The sequence below is a fragment of the Chanos chanos genome, chromosome 12 (genome assembly GCF_902362185.1).
Source record: "Chanos chanos chromosome 12, fChaCha1.1, whole genome shotgun sequence".
Taxonomy (NCBI): Eukaryota; Metazoa; Chordata; class Actinopteri; order Gonorynchiformes; family Chanidae; genus Chanos; species Chanos chanos.
The window spans coordinates 6610572-6633292 of NC_044506.1; the positions used below are offsets into that span (position 1 = coordinate 6610572).

At 42.0% G+C, this 22721-nt stretch overlaps 1 protein-coding gene across 2 annotated transcripts; it reads right to left on the reverse strand.

Moving 5' to 3' along the window:
• Nucleotides 1-10482: 10482 nt before the first annotated feature.
• Nucleotides 10483-22393, reverse strand: clic1 (chloride intracellular channel 1). 2 transcript variants are annotated; one of them, XM_030788876.1, is made up of 8 exons: nt 22379-22393; nt 21556-21585; nt 14895-14924; nt 13682-13791; nt 12926-13051; nt 12441-12547; nt 11655-11836; nt 10483-11471 (listed from the first exon to the last, which is right to left on the reverse strand). In XM_030788876.1, exons 1-8 carry the CDS (start codon nt 22391-22393, stop codon nt 11310-11312), a joined length of 762 nt encoding a protein of 253 aa, XP_030644736.1. In that variant the 3' UTR covers nt 10483-11309. The 2 variants fall into 2 exon arrangements, with proteins under 2 accessions (XP_030644736.1, XP_030644734.1); XM_030788874.1 differs by lacking the exons at nt 21556-21585; nt 22379-22393 and adding an exon at nt 15214-15294 and having other exon boundaries at nt 14895-14976.
• Between the last annotated feature and the right edge of the window lie 328 nt (nt 22394-22721).

Genomic DNA, 22721 nt, shown 5'->3' on the forward strand with positions numbered 1-22721 from the left:
TTACAGACCGAGCCAATATATACCCTAATACTGCCAAGTCCCAAACTCCCTAAAAGCCCCACAATGTCCGATTGTAAATCTTGCGCCTAAAGCAGGGAACAAGCCACAGGGACAGGGGTGGCCCAGGGGATGTGAATTTGGCAGGAAGACAGGACAGGGGATAAAGAGTTACGAATTGCCACGGAACAACGGAATGATTGTTTCGGACTTTATTGTTATACAGATATCCCACCACGTACTTACATGTGGGCAGTTCATTTCTTTGTAACTATTGTTGTTTTTTTTGTATCTATAGCCTAACAGAGAGGAGATAATGCGTTATAGTTATTGTAGCGATGACAATTCTGCTGCCTCAAATTTACGATCTCCTTGCTGGGAATTTGGTAAAAGAACTTTATTTAAGGCACCGCAACAAGTGCATTAGAAAACAACACGGCGTGGTCGTATGAGCAAGGAGTGTTTGCATATTTCCCATAGCGACTAACTAATCACAGCGGGAAAAAAAATAAATGAGAGAATGGTTCTTGAATCTAAACTGCTGATGACCAAATTCAAAAGAAACAGTAATCACTTAACTGACTAAAATACGGTGCAAAATGACATAAGAGGATTAACCTTAAACATACATCATGGGTTTAAATTCAAAGAACCCTGCTGAGATGCACAAACAATTGTTTTATAATCCTTTTTAGTGCATTGTTTTCAGTTGTTTGGGAAAGGAAATACGTGAGCAACAATATTTAGGTCAACAACCACAACGTGACCAGTTGCTTTATAACAGATATCCTTTGCCTCTCGGTTTTCTATTTAAGCTTGCGAATAATGCGAAACAACTATGTCCGACATTAGGCAACACTTAGAAAACTACAAAACCACGAAGTTGACGCCCAGTAAAATGATAACGTTATCCCCACCAAACTAGTGATTGACTTTACCTCCGAGCGCTATGGCAGAAATGATATTTTCATTTTAATGTCTTCTTCTTCGTTAAAGTCTCCCTTTAAACACACATACATGGATATATTCCTTTCCGCCGGTCTCTGTCCTCTCCAGCACACCCACCGCCCCGTTATTTTCTTCTCTGTGTCCCTCTGCTCATCCGGCACCCTTCGGATCCTCACTTTTTCAGCACCTGATTTCCCTCCCCATCCCCCAATCCCATCTATCCATCCTGTTGGCGTCCTTCAACTTGCTACACATCTCTGCAGCTGAAAGCTTGTAATAAACCGCCTCATGTTACCTCGCATTATACCGCCAACCAGTCCGCAAGACTTACCCGTAAATAGTTCAATGAAAAAAAAAAAGTTTTCAGGAGAAGTGCCGTTTATCGACTTTATGCGCTAGATTATGCAGTTCAGTCCTCTTAAATGATCTTTCAAATCCGAGAGTTGCTAGTGAATACACCGTAAACTTAGTTAGCTAAACGTGCATGCGTATATGATTGCTAGAAAGCAACGTGATACAAACAGAACTCATCTGTTTTACCAACCTATTGTTCCCAGCGCCACACCTCCGGTTCCCCTTTAGTCCCTCCGTGTCCGCCCATCTCATATGGAACTCGCCTAATAAAGCCTGACAACCAACAAGATTTTCGGTGCCTCCCGTCATCGCTGAAGCGGGATTTGACCGGCGGGACAGATTTTTAAAACATTTTTTTTTTTTTAAATTTTGCTTACTCCGAATATTGGGTCTCGCAATGAACGTCCAAGTGTATCTAAGTGTGTGTCGATGTAAAGAACAGATCTTAAACAAACCCCATGTTATCAAAATTTGTTGTGGAGATTTTTTCTCTCTCTCTTTTTTTTTTTTAGCTTGGCATTATTGTTTTGTTGCCATCTGTCTATGGCCTATGTACTCAGATAAATCCGGTCTTTTTTCAAAATGTGGGTCAAGCGACATTTAGCTCAGTCGAGACTGCGTGCCTCCAGTCGCAGATTACGCATAGTCGCCGTGACACCAGGGTAGGCCCTATTTTCTGAATCTAGTAGAAAGGTTTTGTTTGAAGTTTGCCACACACAAACAATAACTTTTTGTTATTAGAGATCAATCGCGGATGAAGCGACGCGACAATGTAATATTTATATGGTTAAGCCTACTTTCTCAAGTAATTACGCTAAACAGCATTTACTAGCTGTCCGCCGATGGTGAGTTGGTGAGAAACTCAGTGGATGTTTAAATTCCGACAAGAGTTATGGAATGCTGCCGTCTAGCGGGCCCCCTCGAGTAAAGTAATGAGTACACGTGTGTATGTGCGCGCGTGTGTGTGTATGAGCGAGGGAAAAGGCAGACAGACTAGAGAGAGGAGAGACAGGATTAAAGCACAGACCATCTGTCCACCCGTCTCCACTATCTCATAAACAAAACATCACTCCAGTTCGGTCGCACAGTACAAACCCCATTGATGTGCTAATCTGTTCCCTTTTACCCCACCTTCTTCTGGGGCACCACTCCTAGCACCACCTGCCTCAGGTCCCTAAATAAGAGTGCGCATGTGGCTAAGGGAGATATTTGGACAGAAGTGATGAGAGAGTGTGTGTGTATACAAGTGAGGGGAGAGAGAAGGTGAGCTTGTGTGTGTGTGTGTGTGTGTGTGTGTGTGTGTGTGTAAAAGAGAGAATGATAATGAGTGTGCAAGATTGGGAAGAGTCAGAGAACTGTATGCATGTGGGTGTGTGCAACTGTCTGTTCATGAATGTGAATGTGAGTGCGTATGAGTGTCTATGGCTGAGTGTGTGTTTGTGTGTATGTATGTATATATGAGTGTGTGTATGGGTGTGTGAGGGTGAGTGTGTGTATGTATGTGTGTGTGTGTGTGTCTGAGAGGGTGAGTGTGTGTATGTGTGTGTGTGTGTGTGTGTGTCTGAGAGGGTGAGTGTGTGTACGTGTGTGTGTGTGTGTGTCTGAGAGGGTGAGTGTATGTATGTATGTATGTATGTATGTTTGTGTGTGAGTGTGTGTGTGTGTGTGTACGTGTGCGAGCGCAGGCACGGCTCAGTGGAGCACAGACTCGCGAGCGGTAAAAAAGTTTACCCAGGCTCCTCCAGCCCCGTCACAAGACTGCTGTCACTTGACTCACCTCACTCTCTACAGCATGTCTTCCATTAGGAGTGTGTTGATTATTTACTTACTCAGGCAGCCCCTCTCTTTCTCACACACACACACACATGCGCGCACACACGCACACACACACACACATACACACGCACGCACACACACACGCACGCACACACACACACACACACATACACACACACACACACACACATACACACACACGCACACACACACATACACACACATACACGCACACGCGCACACACACACACACACACACGCACGCAGATTCAAACAGAATGATTAAGAGGCTTATTTCTTCACTGGATAATACAATACATTTTATTCTCTCTGTGTATATAAGTGCCTGCCAGTGTGTGTGTGTGTGTGTGTGGGTTGGGGGCGATTAATGTAGCACAAATAAAAATGCATTTAGAATTTTTGCGAACTCCTAAACAAAACAAAACAAATCAAAAGACATAAAACACATTTTCTTCAAGGCTGGACCTTCTGTAGTTTTCCTACAGGACTGTTCCACGTTCTGTCACTCCGGTGACTCAAGATCATTAAACCCTTTACTTCTAAATCATATTAGGGATTTCAGGGTGGGGAACCAGTGTGAGCTTTGGGATGTACCAAAGAAACTTAGACATTTCACCAAACTACACCTACACTGCAAGCCTAGGCGTGAAATGCAAAGAAACAAATGATATACCGCGAATTGCAGCAAACTCCAGTTCCAGCAAATTCAATTAACTGAGAGCAAGGGGGCAATCGTTTGACAGAGAGACAAAGGCATTTGGTTAAAAGACTTTGACAGATCTCGATAAAGAGGAAACAAAGGATCCAAACACAGGGGACCGAGAAAAAAAAAAAAAAAACAACAACTGGAATTTGCGTTCGAGACAAAAACAGGGACAAAAGAGGAACAAGTGGAACTACACAGAAGAGCAAAAACAGGGCGTTTTCGTGAATCTTTAGGCGACGGATAATTATTTAAACTGTGGATTGAGAGGTGAATCTATCATGACTCAAACCGTGTTTCTAGTCATTCTCGCTCTGGGCTGTCTGCCTTTGGCAGGTAGGAAAATCAAGACAAATCTGGACTCGTCAGTTGTTCTGATGTTTTTTGCTATTGTTTTTGTGTGGCTGAACAACACAGTTCTATTAGGAGCAAGTCATGCTGTTCGTGCTGGTGCCTGACTATGAACTCAGCTGTCTCTAAAAACAAACAAACACAAACAAACAAACAAAAACATGTTCTTCTTTACTCAAAGCTTGTGCATGTACTGTTAAGTCTTTAAAGCATCAGTATTATCCTTTTTTGAATCATTTCCTGTGAGAGTAAAATAGGCACTTTTTCCTCAGATATTCATTTTGCATATGCCGTTATTTTCAGTATGTAAATATCTGTGACAGTATACTGATAGAGTGTACTCCAGTCGTGTATGAGGCAATGAAAACAGATGCAAACACAATGGAGATATACAGAGCTCATTCTTTCTGTCATCTGCTTTCTCTTAGTGACGTCTCTGCGCTGTTACACGTGCTTGTTTCCGGCCTTCTCTCCGCGGGACTGTCTGAGCTACCCGCAAGATTGTCCGGCTGGTCAGCGGTGCCTGTCCAGCGAGGCTGTTGGAGTCAAAGGTGAACGTTAACAACACACACAACACACAACAGGGTCTGCTCCGGCTTCCTCCACGGGCACACTGTGCAGAGTACAAAGTGACGTTTGTTCTGTGTACCTTGTTTGTGATAATTTTACTAAATCGTAAAATCTTGAACGCACCTCAGTTCGTGTATGTGCGCGCGTGCGCGTGTGCGTGTGTTGAATGGCGTGATGTTGATTTCTTGCTGTGACAATTACGCACACATAAAGGTGGAGGGCTCTTCAGTTTCTCCTAATCAGTGAAGTCTTTAGCGGGTAAATGCTAGCGAGAGACACCGTCAAATTAGCTCTGTAAATACCACGTGGAACGTGCACGGACGGATAACTGTGACTAGTAGATGTTCATGTGTCTAGAAAAGGTATATTCCTCCTCTTCGATGTCCATACACTAACCACCCTCTACCCAACATGTTCTCACCGTAAACACAGTTATTTGATGCTTTCCACTCATTCTCATGGCTGAGTTGGAAACAACTGCAGGAAACGAATGCAACAAAACTAGAAAAAAATACAACAGGAACAACAGTTTAATAATAAATGTGACAGGTCAGTCTGTGTTAATACTGACATAGTAAGAGTGCCATATTTTAAATTTACATATCAGAGACCATTTCAATTATGAAGGGAAGGCATGGTGTTTGGCAGGTGCTAATTAGAAAGTTCAGACTGGTTGAAAAGAGGCGTAAGGAAGTGCGGTTTTCTGGAATATTGTTTAAAAAAGTAAAAAAGTGTGTACCTCTCTCTGTCTCTCTCACTCAAAACAAAACAAAACAAACAAACTAACAAACAAAAAAACCAAGTAAACAAAAACCACAAACAAACAAAACATTGTTATTTCTGAAGACATCAGAGAGCTTCAGAAGACCCTTTTTTTTTTTTTACTTCACTGAAACCAGCCCAGAAATAAAAACATTCATGCGCTGTGAATCTTCTTATCCCTGTTAAATACATGAAAGAGAATAAATGAGAAACATTTGCGAACAGACGACGCACACACTCTGCTGCCCTAACAAAAAATAGCCCTTGAGTGTTCTCCCGTGATCGCGTTAAATTTCCGATTGCCTCGGGCATTTCCTGCTGTCCTGAGGTTCACGCACCCGAGAGCATTCAACGAAACCGAATCTCTCGGTCCTGTCGGATCACACGACAAAGAAAGTCTAAACTGCCTCAGGTGCTCTCCTATTGGAAATCTCTGACTTTTGTATTAAGCTATCTGGTTAAATGAGACCCCCCCCCCAACCTCAAGCATGAACTACAGCCACCGAGTGGATTCCTTCGATCTCTAATTTCTCTTCTCATTTTTTCTCTGAAGAAACATGCATCCATGACATGGCATACACTGATTGGGACTTTAACTGTGTATCAGATGAACTGCCTTTTTTTTTGTCCTACTGAGTGAACACGTTTCCAAGCTAAGTCCACACTTCTCTTTTCTGCCCACAGGACCCGTCACTGTGGTGCTGTATGAGAGAAGCTGTTCCATACCCTCCCTGTGTGGTCAGAGCGGTGAGAAATATGCTGAAGGAATCAATTTTACCTATTCCACTGAGTGCTGTGACACTGACCTGTGTAACTCAGCCCTTGTCACTGCCGCCCCCTGCTGGAGAGGAGTGGTACTGGGGATCTTTGCATGCTCTCTCATTCTGATATTAGGATGAATGAAGCCACGTGTGAAAGAATAGAGTGAGTATAATTACTTACAGACGATAGGTGCTAGTCTCCAGTAACACTGTATTACGTTCATGGTAACATATGACAAACAAACAGACAGACAGACAGACACACACACACACACAGAATGTTGCTTATTTAGCAGATGCTCTTATTTCTCACGATAGGTGCTAGTCTCCAGTAACACTGTATTACGTTCATGGCAACATATGACAAACAAACATACAGACAGACAGACAGACACACACACAGAATTTTGCTTATTTAGCAGATGCTCTTATTTGCAGTGACTTAAAAGAAGTGCATTCAAATTGCCCAGAAGAGAACTAATAATAGACATACACCATATGCATTACGTTGAAAACATTTGCACTGCATCATCAGCAACAGTATTATTAAATATATTAAAGGCACTGGTCTACAGCACACATACAGCCTCACAAAGCAGCACACACACAGACACACAGGCACCCACAGACACACACAGGCACATACAGACACACAGACACACATAGGCACCCACAGACACACACAGGCACATACAGACACACAGACACACACAGACACACAGGCACCCAAAGACACACACAGACACACACAGGCACATACAGACACATAGGCACCCACAGACACACACAGGCACATACAGAGACCCATAGGCATGCACAGACTAGCAAATCAGTGAGAAAGTAGCATAGTTTAAATTGCTCCAAGCCAATGAAATAAACACTTAAAATGTCATGAATATCATCTACAAAATATGCGCTCACAAGAGCAACACTATTCATGTCTCCATGCGAAAAACAACAACAACAACCAAAGGAAAATATTAAAAGCATGTATCTACAAAACCACACACAGACAAAGACAGATGCACACACATACACACAAACACACATATATACACACACACACACACAAACACACAAAGAATATGCTTGGGTCACAAACGGAAGTGCATACTGTTCTCCGTCAGAGTTTTACTTAGACATAACCACACTTGCGCTGGTCTGAATGACTCATTTCAGTGAAGGCGGCAATTATGTTCTTACAAGAGAAGAGAAGACAGCAGATGTTTAAGGAGTGGACTGCTGTAGCTACAGACATGAGTCCTCTGCCTGAGTATGCTTTTGTATATCTCTATGTCTTCTCTCTTCCTAAAACCCTCCCTTTCCTTCCCTGCTGCTTTTAGAAAATCACTCCGGTCCTCTTTTGCCATTGCTTTTTAAGTGTAGGCTAGAAGAAGTCACATGAATACACTACAAGTCCTGACCAGGCAATAACCTGTTTTTTTTTTTTTATGTGTGATCTGCTTTCTTTTTGTCTTGCTTTCTTATACACGTGTAATTTAAATTAACATTTCCAGAACGGCTTTTACAAGGTTTGAATTAATAAACAAAGCAATAACCAAATGACAGAATATTTATTTCCCATTTGTGTTTTTATTATGGATTGTTTCTTGGTATGAAAAACCACATCCTCTGATTCACATGTATAAAAATCATACATTTAACAGACTGGTCTTACGGATGCCATTTCAAGCATGTACGACTGCTAACCAATTATACATCAGGCAAAACATGTCCTTAGCAAATCTCAGTGATTTGATTTCATATTTAAAAAAAAAAAACAAACAAAAGAAAACAAACAAACTTGGTCTGTCAAACATGGCAGTAAACTGTAACTGATCTACAGACCAGAATGCCATCTGTGGACAAATCGGTCCAGTGAAAAGATCGAGTGAGAAAGCGACGGATAACAAAAAAAAAAGAACCGAATGAGAAAAAAAAAAAAAAACCCATGGGAGAGGAGGAAAGGTACGAGACTGAGGCAGCAGACGGCTGATCCCTGAGTGAAAATGACAGCCCCTGGAGTTGGATTTTATGGTTATTGCTACAGGGCTTTTAAAAGAGTAATGTATTCCTAACCTCTAGATGAAGTGTTGTTAATGTGTGTTGTATGGTGAGAGTGACAGAATGATGTCACGCCGGAAAAGAAAAATGAAATGTTAAGGGGAAGAAGGCTAAAATGAAATCAAGACATCTGGAACACACACACACACACACACAAAAAAAAGCGGGGACAAGAATCATACAATTAAAATTAAACTGAAATACGCATCCTTCACTGTAATCCTTACAGAATTTTTTTTAAGGACAATGAAAGTCAGCAGACAACAGTATATGTTAACAGCACTTACAATACACAAGCTCTGGTCCCTGTAGCCAACAGTTGACTGAGGGCCAACACATGGTCATACTGCTTTATGATTTAAAAAAAAAAAAACAACTCAGTTTGGTCTTGACACAACAGTTACATCGATGTGATATCCCTAAAAAATAGCATTTTTCCCTACTTATGTTGACGTAGTACGCCTGAAGAAAACAAAATATAATTTAATTATAGTCAAAAAAAAAAAGAACACAAGACAGACAGTCCTCTGGCTGTAACTTTGTTTCATCAAAGAAAACAATCCCATGGTTTTTTTTTTCTTCTTTTTTTTTTTAGTCATGTGACATGCATGACAGTCATACAGATTCTATAAAACTGTTTCTCTCAGGGGTTAAATATCAACCTGCCTACAAAGATTACATAGGAAAAAATGTATCTCCCAACAGTATGAGAGCCGTCAAAGTGCAAAGGCCTAAGGATGACTTCCAGTTCTAAGGAATGTGGAAAAGACTTTCTCTCCCACCACAGCTCCCTGTCACTGGCATCAGTTCGAATGGAAACCTAACACGTGGAACTATCGGGACAGAGCTGTGAAAATTCTAGAAGCAGGGCTACAGGTTCCGTGAGGAGAGTCGAGCGAATCGGAAACAGGAAAGAGCACACTGCGACAGAGAGGGTGCAGACCCCTACACTGTTAACCAGGCACACCGATAAGACTGGCACCCCTCTGCCTTCAAATGTCGCTCTGTCTGTTTTTCCTGTGCATCTTCCTCTCCTTCATCACCGCGTCAAGTCCAACTGTTACCGCAAACCAGTCCAATGGTTTCAGACTCCTTTAACAGAACCGGCTTGGAATTAAAATACTTCAGTTTGACCCCAAACTGAAGTGTTTTTGAAGTATTTGTACTCTGGCGCTTTAAAAAGAAAACTACTGGGACATGTGACCTAACCAGCCTGCGACCTTTGTGTAAAGTGTGAATAATTGCTTCTATTTTTAAAGAAACGTGGAGGCAGATGGACTCTTAGCTAACTGTGCACTAAGAACAGAATTTCTCAACTCCTACACTGAGGAACAATACTGTATTTAAATCCTTTTAGTTCTAGCCAAACACAGACACACCTGAAAAGTCCAGTCAACTGACTACCAAGCCCACACTGAGTTGAATCAGGTGTGTTCAGATGAACTGAATCAGGTGCGTCAGAGCTGGGAGCTGGGGCAGAAAGCAACATGTTGAAGTTGCGGAGCTGAGAGCCACCGACACTGGGGTGTGTCAAACCGCTGTTGTACAAGGCCTCTCTGAATTATTTCTGTCTCTTCCAGTCTCTTTGTTTCTCGACATCTGAACACACACACACACACACACACACACACCCCCCACGTGCTTCCTTCCTGCCTGCAAAGGGGTTCGGGTCAAACGGCCAATTAACAATGAGATACTGTTAGGGGGAGGAGAGAGAGAGAGAGAGAGGGAAAGGAGAGAGAGAGAGAGAGGGGGAACGAGTGAGAGAGAGAGAGAGGGAAAGGAGAGAGAGAGAGAGGAGAGGGGAAGGTCAAAGGGACAGGGTATGAGGCAATGGCTTCCTGTACATAACCGTTATCAGTCATGCCTCATTACACCCTGATCAGCTGTCAATCCTCTGAGTCCCCTTCAAACCAACGGTCGCTCAAACGGCACGACTGACCTCAGAACTTCTCTAAAGGAGCTCCACAGCTAAAGGGAAGTAAAACTAACAGAGACATTGGCAATGTTTCTGATGAAACTACGCTGACTCCAGTAGACCCCCTCCCCCCCTCAAACACACACACACACACACACACAAGGAGAATAAAGCATGGTGTGACACTACCCTAACCGAAAAAAGGATTTTTGCTGATACTGAAACTGAAGGCAATTGTTCTCTGAATGAGTGTTTCGCCTGCGTGTGTGTGTGTGTGTGTGCAAGCTGATATGACTGAAAACACATTTTGCTGTATGTTGCGACTTGATGACCTTGAACAAAACGAGACCACGAGAGGCCAAAGCAGTAACAGGAACAAGGCAGAAAACGAAACAACCACAGGAGACACTTACAGCCATCAAACAGACGCGTGTACTTGTACTTTCCCTATCTGTAGTCCAGAGATTCAAATCTCACATGGTGTTTTCATTTTTTTTCTAGCAGTGGCTCATGTTGGGCTCGAACAAGAACAGCAAAGTATTAAAAAGAAATGTACAAACAATTTTTTTTTTTTGAAAATGGACCACCTTTAAAACTTCTTTACAATACTATTCTAGTCTACATCTAGACGGCATGATTCCAAATCAAGTCAGTCTGTGTTGTGTGTTTTACAGGACTCCTGGTCCACATTTAGATACGTGTGATTGAAACTACACATCATCTGAAAAGTCTGAAGTGTGCTAAAAAAATTAGGCATTAGGTGAATCGAGTGCAAAATATTAACAGAGGCGATTGTGTGCGAAGTTAGCACAGGGAAATGTCTTGTATTTTTACAGCTCTTGAAATACTTGGATACATTAGTAACGCAAAACCAACAGTGTGCATTGAAGCAAAGGTTTGAGTGCATATGTACATGAGTGTGTGTGTGTGTATGTGTGTGTGTGTGTGAGTGCACTGACAACACATGAAAAAGAGTGCAGGTGAATTATGTGCGTATGAAAGAGCACATGGACTATATGTGAATGTGTGTGTGTGTGTGTGTGTGTGTGTGTGTGTGTGAGTGTCTGTTTGCTCCCAGCTCCTCCTACTTGAGTGCTTTAGCGACGGAGGCGTAGGCGATATGAATCTCCTCGTCGCTTGGACAGGTGGAGGAGAACTCCTCACGGGCATATGCAGCATCTAAATACCTCCACAGGGAGGTCAGAGTGCGAGGGATAGAGAAACCACGATACTTAAGACAAACCACCTGAGAGAGAGAGAGAGAGAGAGAGAGAGAGAGAGAGAGAGAGAGAAGTAAATAGAGCCACCTCATTAAATTTGTGAATTCTGAATTGGAACGAGAGATAAATAGATAGATAGATAGAGAGGTGGGGAGAGAGAGGAGAGAAAGAGAGAAAGAGAGAGAGAGAGAGGGGGGGGGGACTGTTACCTTGACAATGTGGAGTTTAGGCAGCAGGTTGCAGTCAGCCAACGTGAGGTCCTGGCCGTCCAGGAAGGGGCGGGACGAGGTGGTGACATCCTCAGCGCTGTTCTCGTCAATCTCATCTGGCAGAGGAGTGCTCAGGTAATCGTCCAGCTTCTTCAGGGCTTTCAACAGGCCTTTCTCCAGATCTTACATAAACACACAAACACACACATTAACACGTACACCAGCAGACACACACACACACACACACACACAAACACACGTACACACACAAACACACAATGATAGGTGCTTAAAATATACCTTGAGTTTTTTTGTAGGTTTTGTTGTTGAGCTAAAACTGAATAAATAAACACTATAGATGAGGTTTTTGGTTTCTGCTGATTTGTTCAGATCAGACCCTCTGCAGCAGCTACTGTCAGATGTTTAAAATGAGGAGAGTGCCCTGTACGCAGGCAACAACAAAAGCCAGACTCAGGGTGACAGGAGACGTTAATCTGAAACCTTAATCCAAGAACACTGGATTAGGATTAATCTTGACAAAAACCAGACACTAAGTGCCCTATCATGTCTGCTTTTCCTTAACTGTTTCAACATCCTACACACAGTCTTTAACTTTAACTCATTTCAATTCAATTCAGTTCATTTCAATTGAATTGAATTGAATTGAATTGAATTGTGCTTCACTGCCCTGATTATTGTCAGCAAATCCTCAAAACCCTGAAAGCTATAACAGGACAGTACTAAACATGAACTAATACCAACAATGACAGATAACGAGTGACTTACTGTCATTCATCTGAGGGTTGGAATTCTTGATGTAGGCTGAGAACTTGGAGAACACATCCAGCCCGGCAGTGTTGGACTCTGGGTTACGGGCCGCCAGACGGGGGTACCTGAGATAGAGAGAGAGAGAGAGAGAGAGAGAGAGAGAGAGAGAGAGAAATACAGTCAACTGAGAGAGAGTGGCAACACTTCACACAAAGAGGTGCAGAACCAGTGAGATTTAAAAGCACAGGGCAAATCATTTATGGAGGGAAAATGGAAAAATGAGAGGCAGACTGAGTATGGTGGATGAATGGGTGGATGAATGGATGGATGGATAGATGGAGGGATTAAAGTATTCCCGAACGACAGCGGAAGGGTGGATAACTTTACAGAACAATGAATGACACTGGGGGAGATGAGATAGATGCAGGGTTCATGGGGTGATGGGCATATACAGGAGAGACAGGTCAAGCAGACGCATGGACAGATGTCGGGCGGATGCGTACTTGGGGGGACAGAGGTGTTCCTCAATAAACTCCTCAATCTTATTGGTATCGGTCTTCACCTCTGTCCCGTACAGCAGGAACGGGGGCTGGGCACCTGGGGCCAGGTCTTTAAGAATGTCTGGCTTTCTGGAGAGGAAGAGAGAGAGAGAGAGGGTGAGAGAGAGACAGGGAGAGAGAGAGAGAGAGAGAGAGAGAGAGAGAGAGAGAGAGATGGGGGGGGGTTGTTGCTTGTGATCTGTTTATTTCACATATATCACAAAATTTACCTCTAAAATACATACTGTAATGACATCAAACAGCATGTGACCCAACACTCTTGTTTAACCAAACTACACTTAGGCTACATTATGGCAGTAAAATAAATACACAGTCAGGATTTGCACACCAATAACATTAGAAAAAGAAAACTAATGTGGTCCGCAACACAGCAATTTTACTTTTGTTTTTTCCCTCTGACAGTTATGTCAGAGATCACATGCCTATGGTGCGAACTCAGCGTTAAGTGTCTCTGTCACTTTGGCTGTGTGTCACAAAACTTGATATTCAAATTCTACCCCTCTAGTTTTTAGACCTGTTCCCTTATTATTAAACCATTACCTGATCCTAATATAAAGATCTAAAGAACAGCTTGCTACACTCACCAATCCAGCCTTGCTGCAAACGTTTTGGAACAGGGCCCAGGACTAATGCTACTAGCGCTACATACAGAACAAAGATTATAAAGTGGAAATGGAAATAACTGACAGACAGACACACCTCTTCATATCCACGGTGGTGACGTTGAAGGTCACGCCTTTGAGCCACAGAACCATGAAGAGCCTCTGTGAGAACGGGCAGTTCCCAATGCTTTGGCCATCGCTACCAGCCTACGGCACATCACAAATGGGGACTGGTTACGGTGCAATGTGGCATTTGATTAAAACAATAAGGAACGTAGCGGTTTCTAGTAGTGGACTAGAGGGCAGTTATTGGAGAATGATCTGTTGTTCTGATGTTGCCTCTTTGTCCAAGTTTGAATGTTCAATATACGCCGCCTGCTTTGTAAACCTGAATATAGTATGGCATTACTCGTTTGTACGGCGAATTTCTCGGGAGAATTTAAAATGTGCAAATAGGATCATCATCAACTTCCTCGTTTGTCCATTAAATAAACAGTTTCTTATTTGCGCGAAAAACTTTAAAGTTTCGGTTTGCAATAAATCCAGAGAAATGGATGTCGACGGGTGGGAATTTGATGCGGTTTTCTTTCCCGTATCGTTATTAAACCAAACTCTATCGCTTGACTCCAGCAAGAGGTTGCCTGTACGGCGAGGCGAGGCCGGGTACAGGAAATAGATGTTGCCGTTAGGAGTCTGACACTAGTTGCTTTCACATTCTCCGCGTGAAAACGTTCGTTATACAGAGACTTCATTATGAAAAACTCACTGCCAAAGAAAATATCGTGATATTTATATATACTGGCTATAGATTTATTTTTGCACAAAGTTCTGTCCTAACACGACAACGCCCAACGCATCATCAGCCGTGTTACTAAAAATAGCCATTCATTCAAAATTAAAATGTATCTCAGTACCTGTTATATGTTTTTTGTTTTATTGGTATTTTAACGTTTGCCCGAGACACCAACGGTTCGTTAGTACAAGCTGCTTATTCTAAACATTTACTTTCGCTCGTAAGATGGCAAGAACGACTCCAAGTACGTTTCGCCCGCGGTAAAAACCCCTATAAACAACATTTATACCTGCACCTCCCTCTTCGCTTTGATAAGCCCACTCTTTGATCAACCATTACAGGAAACGTGTTAAATAATTAATTGATAATTAATTGCTTGTAAAGAGGCTCAAAGCAATGTTCAGCCGTTCTTCCATGCACACGCACACATCCGTCATGCTCAAATTCAACAAGTGACAAGGAGTTTGATACGGTAGCGTTGATAACGTCTGCTCTTTCCACATCGCTGGAAACTTACCTTTACAAAGAGTTCAACTTCGGGTCGATTCTCGTCACTCATGGTGCTGGGCTTGCTCTAGTGCGGGCGATGTATTTTACAACTAGAGGAGAAACCGTGGTTAAAAATTTAGCAAATTCGCAGACAGCAAATGCGTTAAGGCAAGTTCACGGAACACAAGTGCCACCCTGCCTGTAGAGAAATGCTTTAGGCGTAGAGGAGACAAGTTGTCCTCCGCGAAGAAAAATGGTTTAGAGCAAATGTTTAGGGTATCGCTATTTTGCGAAAGCATTAACAGCGCACAGATAATGAGAATATGAATAACGAGGTCACCAATTACCTTGCACAGTCGAGAATGAATAGCTTTAGCGCACTGTAGCGGTAAGGGTACTTCCTCTCCTCTCTCTCCCTTTCGACGCAAATGTACGTGCGCCCTCCATTTCCTGGCGCTTTACAGATCGTGTCAAAGAAACTTCTCGTAGAAGTTGCCTTTTTACACTGATCTAGATACAGCATCCTTGCGCAGAGAGCAACATCAGATGTTAAGAAGGCAATGGGTAAAACGCTGATTTCAGATCAGCATTACAGGGTAACGACCAAATCCATATTAAAATCGCGTCCAGTGATGCCAGCACCGAAACCACTCTAATATAAACACAAAACTGTGTTTGTAATGAAAACAAAAGTTACTGTCTAATCTAATTTTGGCGATTTTACAAAGCGATTAATTGCAGTGGGTGTTGTTCATTGTATTGTGTAGGAATGGACAGTAGTATCTATGATAGTGCATTTCAGCGCGTCGGGCCAGATCCGGATCTCGAGGCGCATGACTGACAGACAACGGTTTAAACAAAAATATATAAGTTAACGAAGACCATAATATCAAACGAGAAGTTTAATAATTCGCATAGCAATAGCCTCGTGATTTCTCCTGGCCTTTTATTCCACTATTGTTAACAGCTGTCAGAATCTTGTATCAGCCCACTGAGTCATCAGGTACCTACTGGTAGCTACCGTTGATGCAATGGTAAGCACACGCGAATGACATAACTGTCAAACCTGCACCTTTAAGCAGTCAGAATTTCTTAAATTAATTATCTCAGTGTAAAAGTTGGTATTTTACGGTGGGTTACGCTGACTGTTACGACTGACCCATTATAGAAGACTTGGCTAAACTGATGTCAGTCCAAACAAATGACCGTAGAAGTCTTTATTTATTCCGGTTACCTTAAAAGCTTTAGCCGGTATTTTAAACTTTTAGACGGTTGCACTGATGTAAAAACGACTGCGCAGGTGTTAAACCATTCAGCACATTAAAATCTGTTCACCCTATCAACTTTTAGGCCCCTTTTTGGGTGTGTCACTAGTGTGTAATACTCTCTTCAATACATTAGATGGAGCCAAAGTCAAAAGGTTTGATATCTCTTCATATTTCTCCAGTCTGGACCATCGGTCGAGGCGTGTCACTAAGAACTAATTGTAAGGTGCTTCCCCAAACGTTTCAAGCTCCGAATAGTTTAGCATCTGAATGAGTAAATGCACCAAGTCGAAGTATCTCGAGTTCCTTTTTAGTGCCTATAAGTTTCAAGATCATTGTCCCAATATCGTGCAAGCGTTTGCTGCGGCATCAACGTACAGAGATTAGCCAATAGACTGACATTGTTAGACCACAGTAATGGCACTTACTTTCTAGAGGACACTTGAAACCCCCCCCCCCCCACAAACTATAGAAAACGATGCTGTATCGCTGTGGTAGCAACCTGTGGCCTACATGATAACGAAATCGTGACAGTCGTTATCAGACCGGAAAAAAACCCTGACAAATGACAAATCAAACATTACCCTGTACCTTTAACACTGTAAAAATCGATTATTTTAATATGACAAAGTAAACGATGCCATTTCACACTTACTCTGGCGCCATCTATGTATTTAAGAAGTTGTTATACCATAATGATGACACATCTATAAAAAGGGCGTCGGCGTTTCTAGTGTTCTTCATTTGACGTGATGTATCCTAGCCCATGTCTTAGCATTGTCAGCTTCGCGGCAACACTATAGAAAGGCGCCTTAAAAGTCATAAAGTGCCTCTAAAAGATTTTGGGAGCTAAGATATCCACTGAAGGCGTCATGTACGTTCATTTGCTAAGACCCACTGATTTGCCAATGATTTGCGATGATAGATAAATACGTCTGGTTCAGCTGTGGGAACTGAGACTGAGCTCTTTCATGAACGGTGAGATGAGGGAGTGCTACGATGACAACCAGTGAGACCGGCATTCCTATCGATTATTAAACCATTATAAAACCTGTGCCTAACATTATCTGTAATATCGACTCTTCGCACTCTCGATTAGTTCTCGCCAGCTCTGGTAAATCTTCTCTGAGATATAGTTTCTTCACATTTCCTTTAACATTTACTCGGACTCTGCACCAGAAAGTAAAAACGCCGATTATCAGGTTACTCTTAAAGTGTCACAGAGAGAATAAAATGATATCAGAAGACTCGTCAATTCATTTAGTAATACTGATCGCGTCTTTTAATTCATCAAGATATTCATAACACTCAAAACGAAATGAAATAAATTAAAGTAGAAAATGAGATCAGTGTTTTTGATATTGAGAGTTAAGACAGGTAACTAAAAAGTAAGAGACAGGAATGGCCACACTCTCATATGATATACACATGACGGAGTGCTAATACGTTCTGTATAAGCTTCAGTCATGACAGTAACTTCAATAAAGCCACGGCACTCTGCCTTGGAAAAGATTTACAGAGAGAGTGTGAGAGGAATGAGGATGGAATGACAGTGTTAGAGATACAAATAGAAGTTTAAGAAATTCAATCTAATCTAATCAAATCAAAGCAAAATCAAATCACTGTCCTGTTCTGATTCTGACAGAGTCAACATCCACAAAGTGAGCTCTAGTTGATCCTGCTGATCCACAGTGTGGCCAGCAGGGCGGCGCTAAGGGTCAGTATAATGGAGCGCTGAGCAGCACTGGCGGAGTTACAGAGATCTGTACTACAGCAGCTGAACTGGGTTGTGACTCCAGCTCCCAATATGGTCCCAACGATGGTCTCGTTACAAAACGGAGAGGGCAGACATCCTCTGCTGTGCAGACTTAGGATGCCTGTCGCGTTGAATTCTGGGAGAGAGGGAGGTATGTGAAGACTTAAACAGAGCAGAGAAAAATACAAACTTTTTCCTTGTTCATTGCTTGAACCATTCTGTTTGTCTATCTCATTTTTATATATATGTCATCATAAATAACGAGAGAGTCAAATTGTGTGATTCATGTATCGTACATGACACATAATGTCTTTCTGTAATATATAATTTCCTGGCACACCCTTATAAATACCATAAATGTATGCTTATTAGAGACGGCAAAAATAAAAGTAGAGGTACTCTTGCTAAAAAATGTACTCTAAGTAGAGTTAAACTGATAACCGTTTTTGTAAAGTGTAAGTGAGTGACTGTTTTACTCTTACTCTAGGTAGAGATGTTTTAACTCTACCTAGAGTAATTTTTTTTTTTTTTTAAGCAGTGCTTCTACTTTTACCATCTCTGATGCTTATGCTTGCAGTATTCTGTCTGCACTTACTTTTATAATGTAGGCTCTCTTCACTCTATGACGGGTAATACCTAACACTTACTGTTGTGATGCTTTACGTCTTAGGTGCATGAAAGCTTAAGTTATGAGGCTATATACCCACTTGTCTCTGGCTGCAGTTCAGTCTCTTACTTTCCCTCAACTTTTCTTGCATTTATGTCTGGTCTTGGAAGTTGCTTTGTATAAAAGTGTCTGATATATGAATAAAAGTAATGTAATGTAAGTCTGTCTAATGGTAATATTGATCATTTAAGAGCTGGAATTCAGACAAGGGTAATTCCAGGAGGGTAGCTCCTTCCTAAAGGCCATTTGCTTGTCTGAGACACTTAAAAATCTCTTAAAACAGTCCACCTCAGGTTTCTTATGTAACATGTAAGATTTTAAAGGAAAACCGCACAGGGCGGTTATTCAACATATTCAAATACATGAAGTAATGGAGATGCCCTTGTGTACTTACGAGCTTCTCCAATGAAACAGTTGGGTGCTGTAGAATCACACTGCACTTCCTTTGGAGAGAAACATCTTCCAAAAACACCAACACTGCACTCCTTACACGTGAGAGATCCAGCTTCGGGAGAGAGAGAGAGGGAGAGAGAGAGAGAGGGAGAGAGAGAGAGAGAGACATTAAAACATTTACTGTGAATCACCATATTCACAGTTTCATTCAGGTGAGTTTCACTCCCGCTCTTGTTTGACATTCTTGACGTTCTGGGAATGGCCAGGGGAGGCACGGACCAATAGAAAACTGTAAAAAATGAAATGATTTATGACGGAACCTACGTGATGTAGTCCATGTCTTCACTGAGGAGTAAGGTCACAAGAATGAGGAATGGCTTTGTTCTTTGCTTTATCATGCTACATCTTTCATCTCTCCTGAGCACATACTATACATCGCTCTCATCTAGCGCTTTTCCACTAGGACGGTGCTGGTGCCCGTGCCAGTGCGGGGCCAGTGCTGCCTTGGTGCCTTTCGAGAACTGGCCCGCATTTCCACAGGTTTGGGAAGCGAAAGTTTGGATAATAATAATGTCGGACAGAACGCATCTGCTTGCTTCCACACAGTGAAACACCTCACGAATTTTGCCCTAAAACTTTTTGCTCTGGGGGCGAAATTCATGAAAATAGTAAGCCTGTCACCTAGCTCAAAAGTTTAAATGAATGTTCAAATGATGGTCTGCAGTGGTCGATTTGCACCAGCCAGAGAAGAGAGAGAGAGTGTTTTTTCTACCACTCTGGGTCCGACTATGTTCATGTGACATGTAAACAACAGCCCGTGTTGATGTAGACACAAACTGTTGCCCATACATCTTTTAATCATATACATATTTTGATGCTACATACAGCCTTTAGCCAACCGCTATCTTGGTCAGACTTTTTTTGTTACTCCCGCCTCTCTAGAGAACGTCACGTAGCAAACACATCAAACACTGAACTGATTGGTTCTCGCGTGGTTTTTATTTGCCTAGCCTCTGACGTCAGTGGTTCCAATTTTTAGGACCAGCAATTCCAGCTTTTTGGCATCAGCACCAGTATTTTGTCAGTGGAAAAGCGCGGCCCCGGTGCTCGATTAGGAACCGGCACCGGCACCGGCACCGCGGCAGTGGAAAAGGGGTAATCTGGTACCAAAAATCTTTTCCTGGTAAACATAATTCCTGTCTTATCATCAGAATGGATTTCCATGAAACATTCCATCAAAACATTCAAAGAAACAGATTCTCACACACCAGCAGTGTCCAGCTGTCTAATTTGATCATGATGCTATTTCTCTCACAGACAAGATTTTTTAATTCACTCAGGGATGGAGGCGGGCCTGTGGAGAGAATTTTCTGGCCAAACAGAGAGCCTGATTGGACAGAAGCTCTGAAGAGGTGTCGACAAAGCCGATGAATTCCTTATTCTTTGCCTAGACCCTCTGTCTCGACGGCCATCAGATCAGTCGACAGTTGAAAATTCCAAACATTCTTTACCGTTGGCTCATTGTGACATGTGTTAGAAGGTGATGAGGGACACAGTTAATTACTATTTATTTTCTTCAGACTCATTTAATCTCTTCCAGTTTACTCAGTCACACATATGTGGAATGTTGGAAATTTGACAGGAAAAACAGTACTCATTTCTGATTGAGCTACATGCTAGCAATGTTAGCAGTTATGAGTCCACTTTTTTCTTAGGCAGAGAAGCATGAATTTGGCATACAGATTTTATTTTGGGAGACAACAGAAACTAGTTTGTCTTTCACACCGACTATTTATCCTCTATCCCAAAGTGCGATTCAAAATGTCAACAAACTGCGATTCAAATGATATCCGACGTGTTTTCAGTTGACAGTTGTCACCCAAGTGTGAGGAAAGAGACAACAGAGGCGTCAAAGAAGATTAATACAGTCCATGTCGTAAATGATAACAGATAAAACAGTGTAAACGGAAACTGTCACGGTTGTAAAAATGTATTCGGTCACCTCTCAGAGAAAGTTCTGAGAATTGCTTAGCACGTCTAAGATGACTCACCTGTACCGATCAACAGTGTCACAACTACAGCCGCCAGTGTCAGACGCACCATCTTCGCTTGCTCAGCCTGTTGTAATAAAAGCGTCAAAAAATATATATACCGTCTGTTCAGCTTGACTGAAGAACAATGGTTGAGTGAGGAACAATGACTAAGAGATGACAATGGGAGAACTTTGAGGTTTTATTTCTTTGGGCTGGTAAGGTAGGGGGAGGGGGGTGGTGGAGTGTATGTCTCAAGTGATGGGGGCGGAGGAATTGAAAGTAGACTGACCTGTTTCTTTGTGGTAATTTCCGTGACCTGTGAGAAGCAAGTGTTGAGTAAAAAAAAAAAAAAAAAAAAAAAAACAGCCTCCAACCTAAAACTTGAACGCATCCTGTCACCAGATCCCATTCCAACCACAGTTTGGGTGAACTCAAATAAGCAATGTGGCTGACTGCCTTTAAATCTTAAGAGACAGTCATCTAGAGTCTTAGTCTGAGTAATGATGTCGTTATTTTCTGTTATGTATTCATGGTCTGCACAGTAAAATGACGTCATCTGCCTTGTTGTCGTGAACATCCTCTAAATGTTGCATTCCAGACATTGGCTAAGAAAAGTCTGGGACTAAAACTGCATTTTAAATGTGCTGTTTTTTTTTTTTTAAAGAATTTTTTTTAAGATGAGGCCTTTTCTTCGCGTGAGAAACTGGTGCAGTACCTCTTAACTGAAATTGTCCGTCTAGCCCTATGAAACAGTCATCATATGTTAACTCAATGGACAGGTCACATTGTACGCAATCATGACAGGAACATATCTTTATCTACTGATGCTTGTTCACATACATCAGTATTTAATGTCAGACTGCTCCTTTACACTGTGTCTCTTCCTTCCACACAGCATGTAGAACTATCACTAAAAAAACCCCACAGTTTAATGACAGAACCTGAAGGGAGATCTAATGAAATGATATACCATTACGAAAGAGTGTTTTTCTAGTTCCTCGTTCCTTGAAAAGCTGCTTTATGGTTGGTCTTTTTATTTCACTATTTATTTCCTTTGTCACTGGAGCTCAGGAATCCTCACCAGAAACTTCAGAGCTAACTGTGGTAGTGCTCTAATGGAAGCTCCCCGGCAATGACGGCACACAACTCAAAGTCCTGAAATCAACATCGAGACCTTTATTTTATAAAATATCACAAACATAAACACTCGCTGCGAGGAGAAAGAAACGCATGAACAGTCACACGGAGAGGGTTACAAAATTCACGAAAGAACTCAAGATCAAAGTCACGAAAAAGCTCAAAAATGATTTGTTTACAACAGAGCCAGTTCAAGATTGAACCCAGACTGAAGATTAAGGGGAACCCAAAGAAGGGAACACAACTAAAAATGGGTGAAACCAGAGACACAGCCATGGGCAGGTAACTGAACGCAAACAGGGACTGACCAGCCCTGATTATTTGTAAGAGTGTCTTCGCTGCTGCCCTCTGGTGGACACTGTGAGAATTGCTGGAGCCTAGAGATCCTGACAATCCAATATACCCGATGCTTACCCATTTACAGTATAAGAAATATTTGTTGTTTTTGGTGTAAAAGAAATTCAGTGAAAAATATGTAATACTCAATTCTCATTTTTTCAAATGTGTTTTAATTTGAAAAAATGGGAAACAATAAGAGACAGTGGCGAGATATAAGGAGTTATAGAATAAACTGTTTCAGTTTAATGTTATATTGGACAGGTTC

Excerpts from the sequence above, each read along its gene's own strand:
- clic1 (XM_030788876.1), bottom strand. Across the intron at positions 14,925-21,555 it reads GAATGCAACATTTAGAGGAT|AATCGACCCGAAGTTGAACT; the intron begins GTTCACGACAAC and ends ATGAGTGACGAG. Across the intron at positions 11,837-12,440 it reads CAACCCTCAGATGAATGACA|ATCTGGAGAAAGGCCTGTTG; the intron begins GTAAGTCACTCG and ends TGTTTATGTAAG.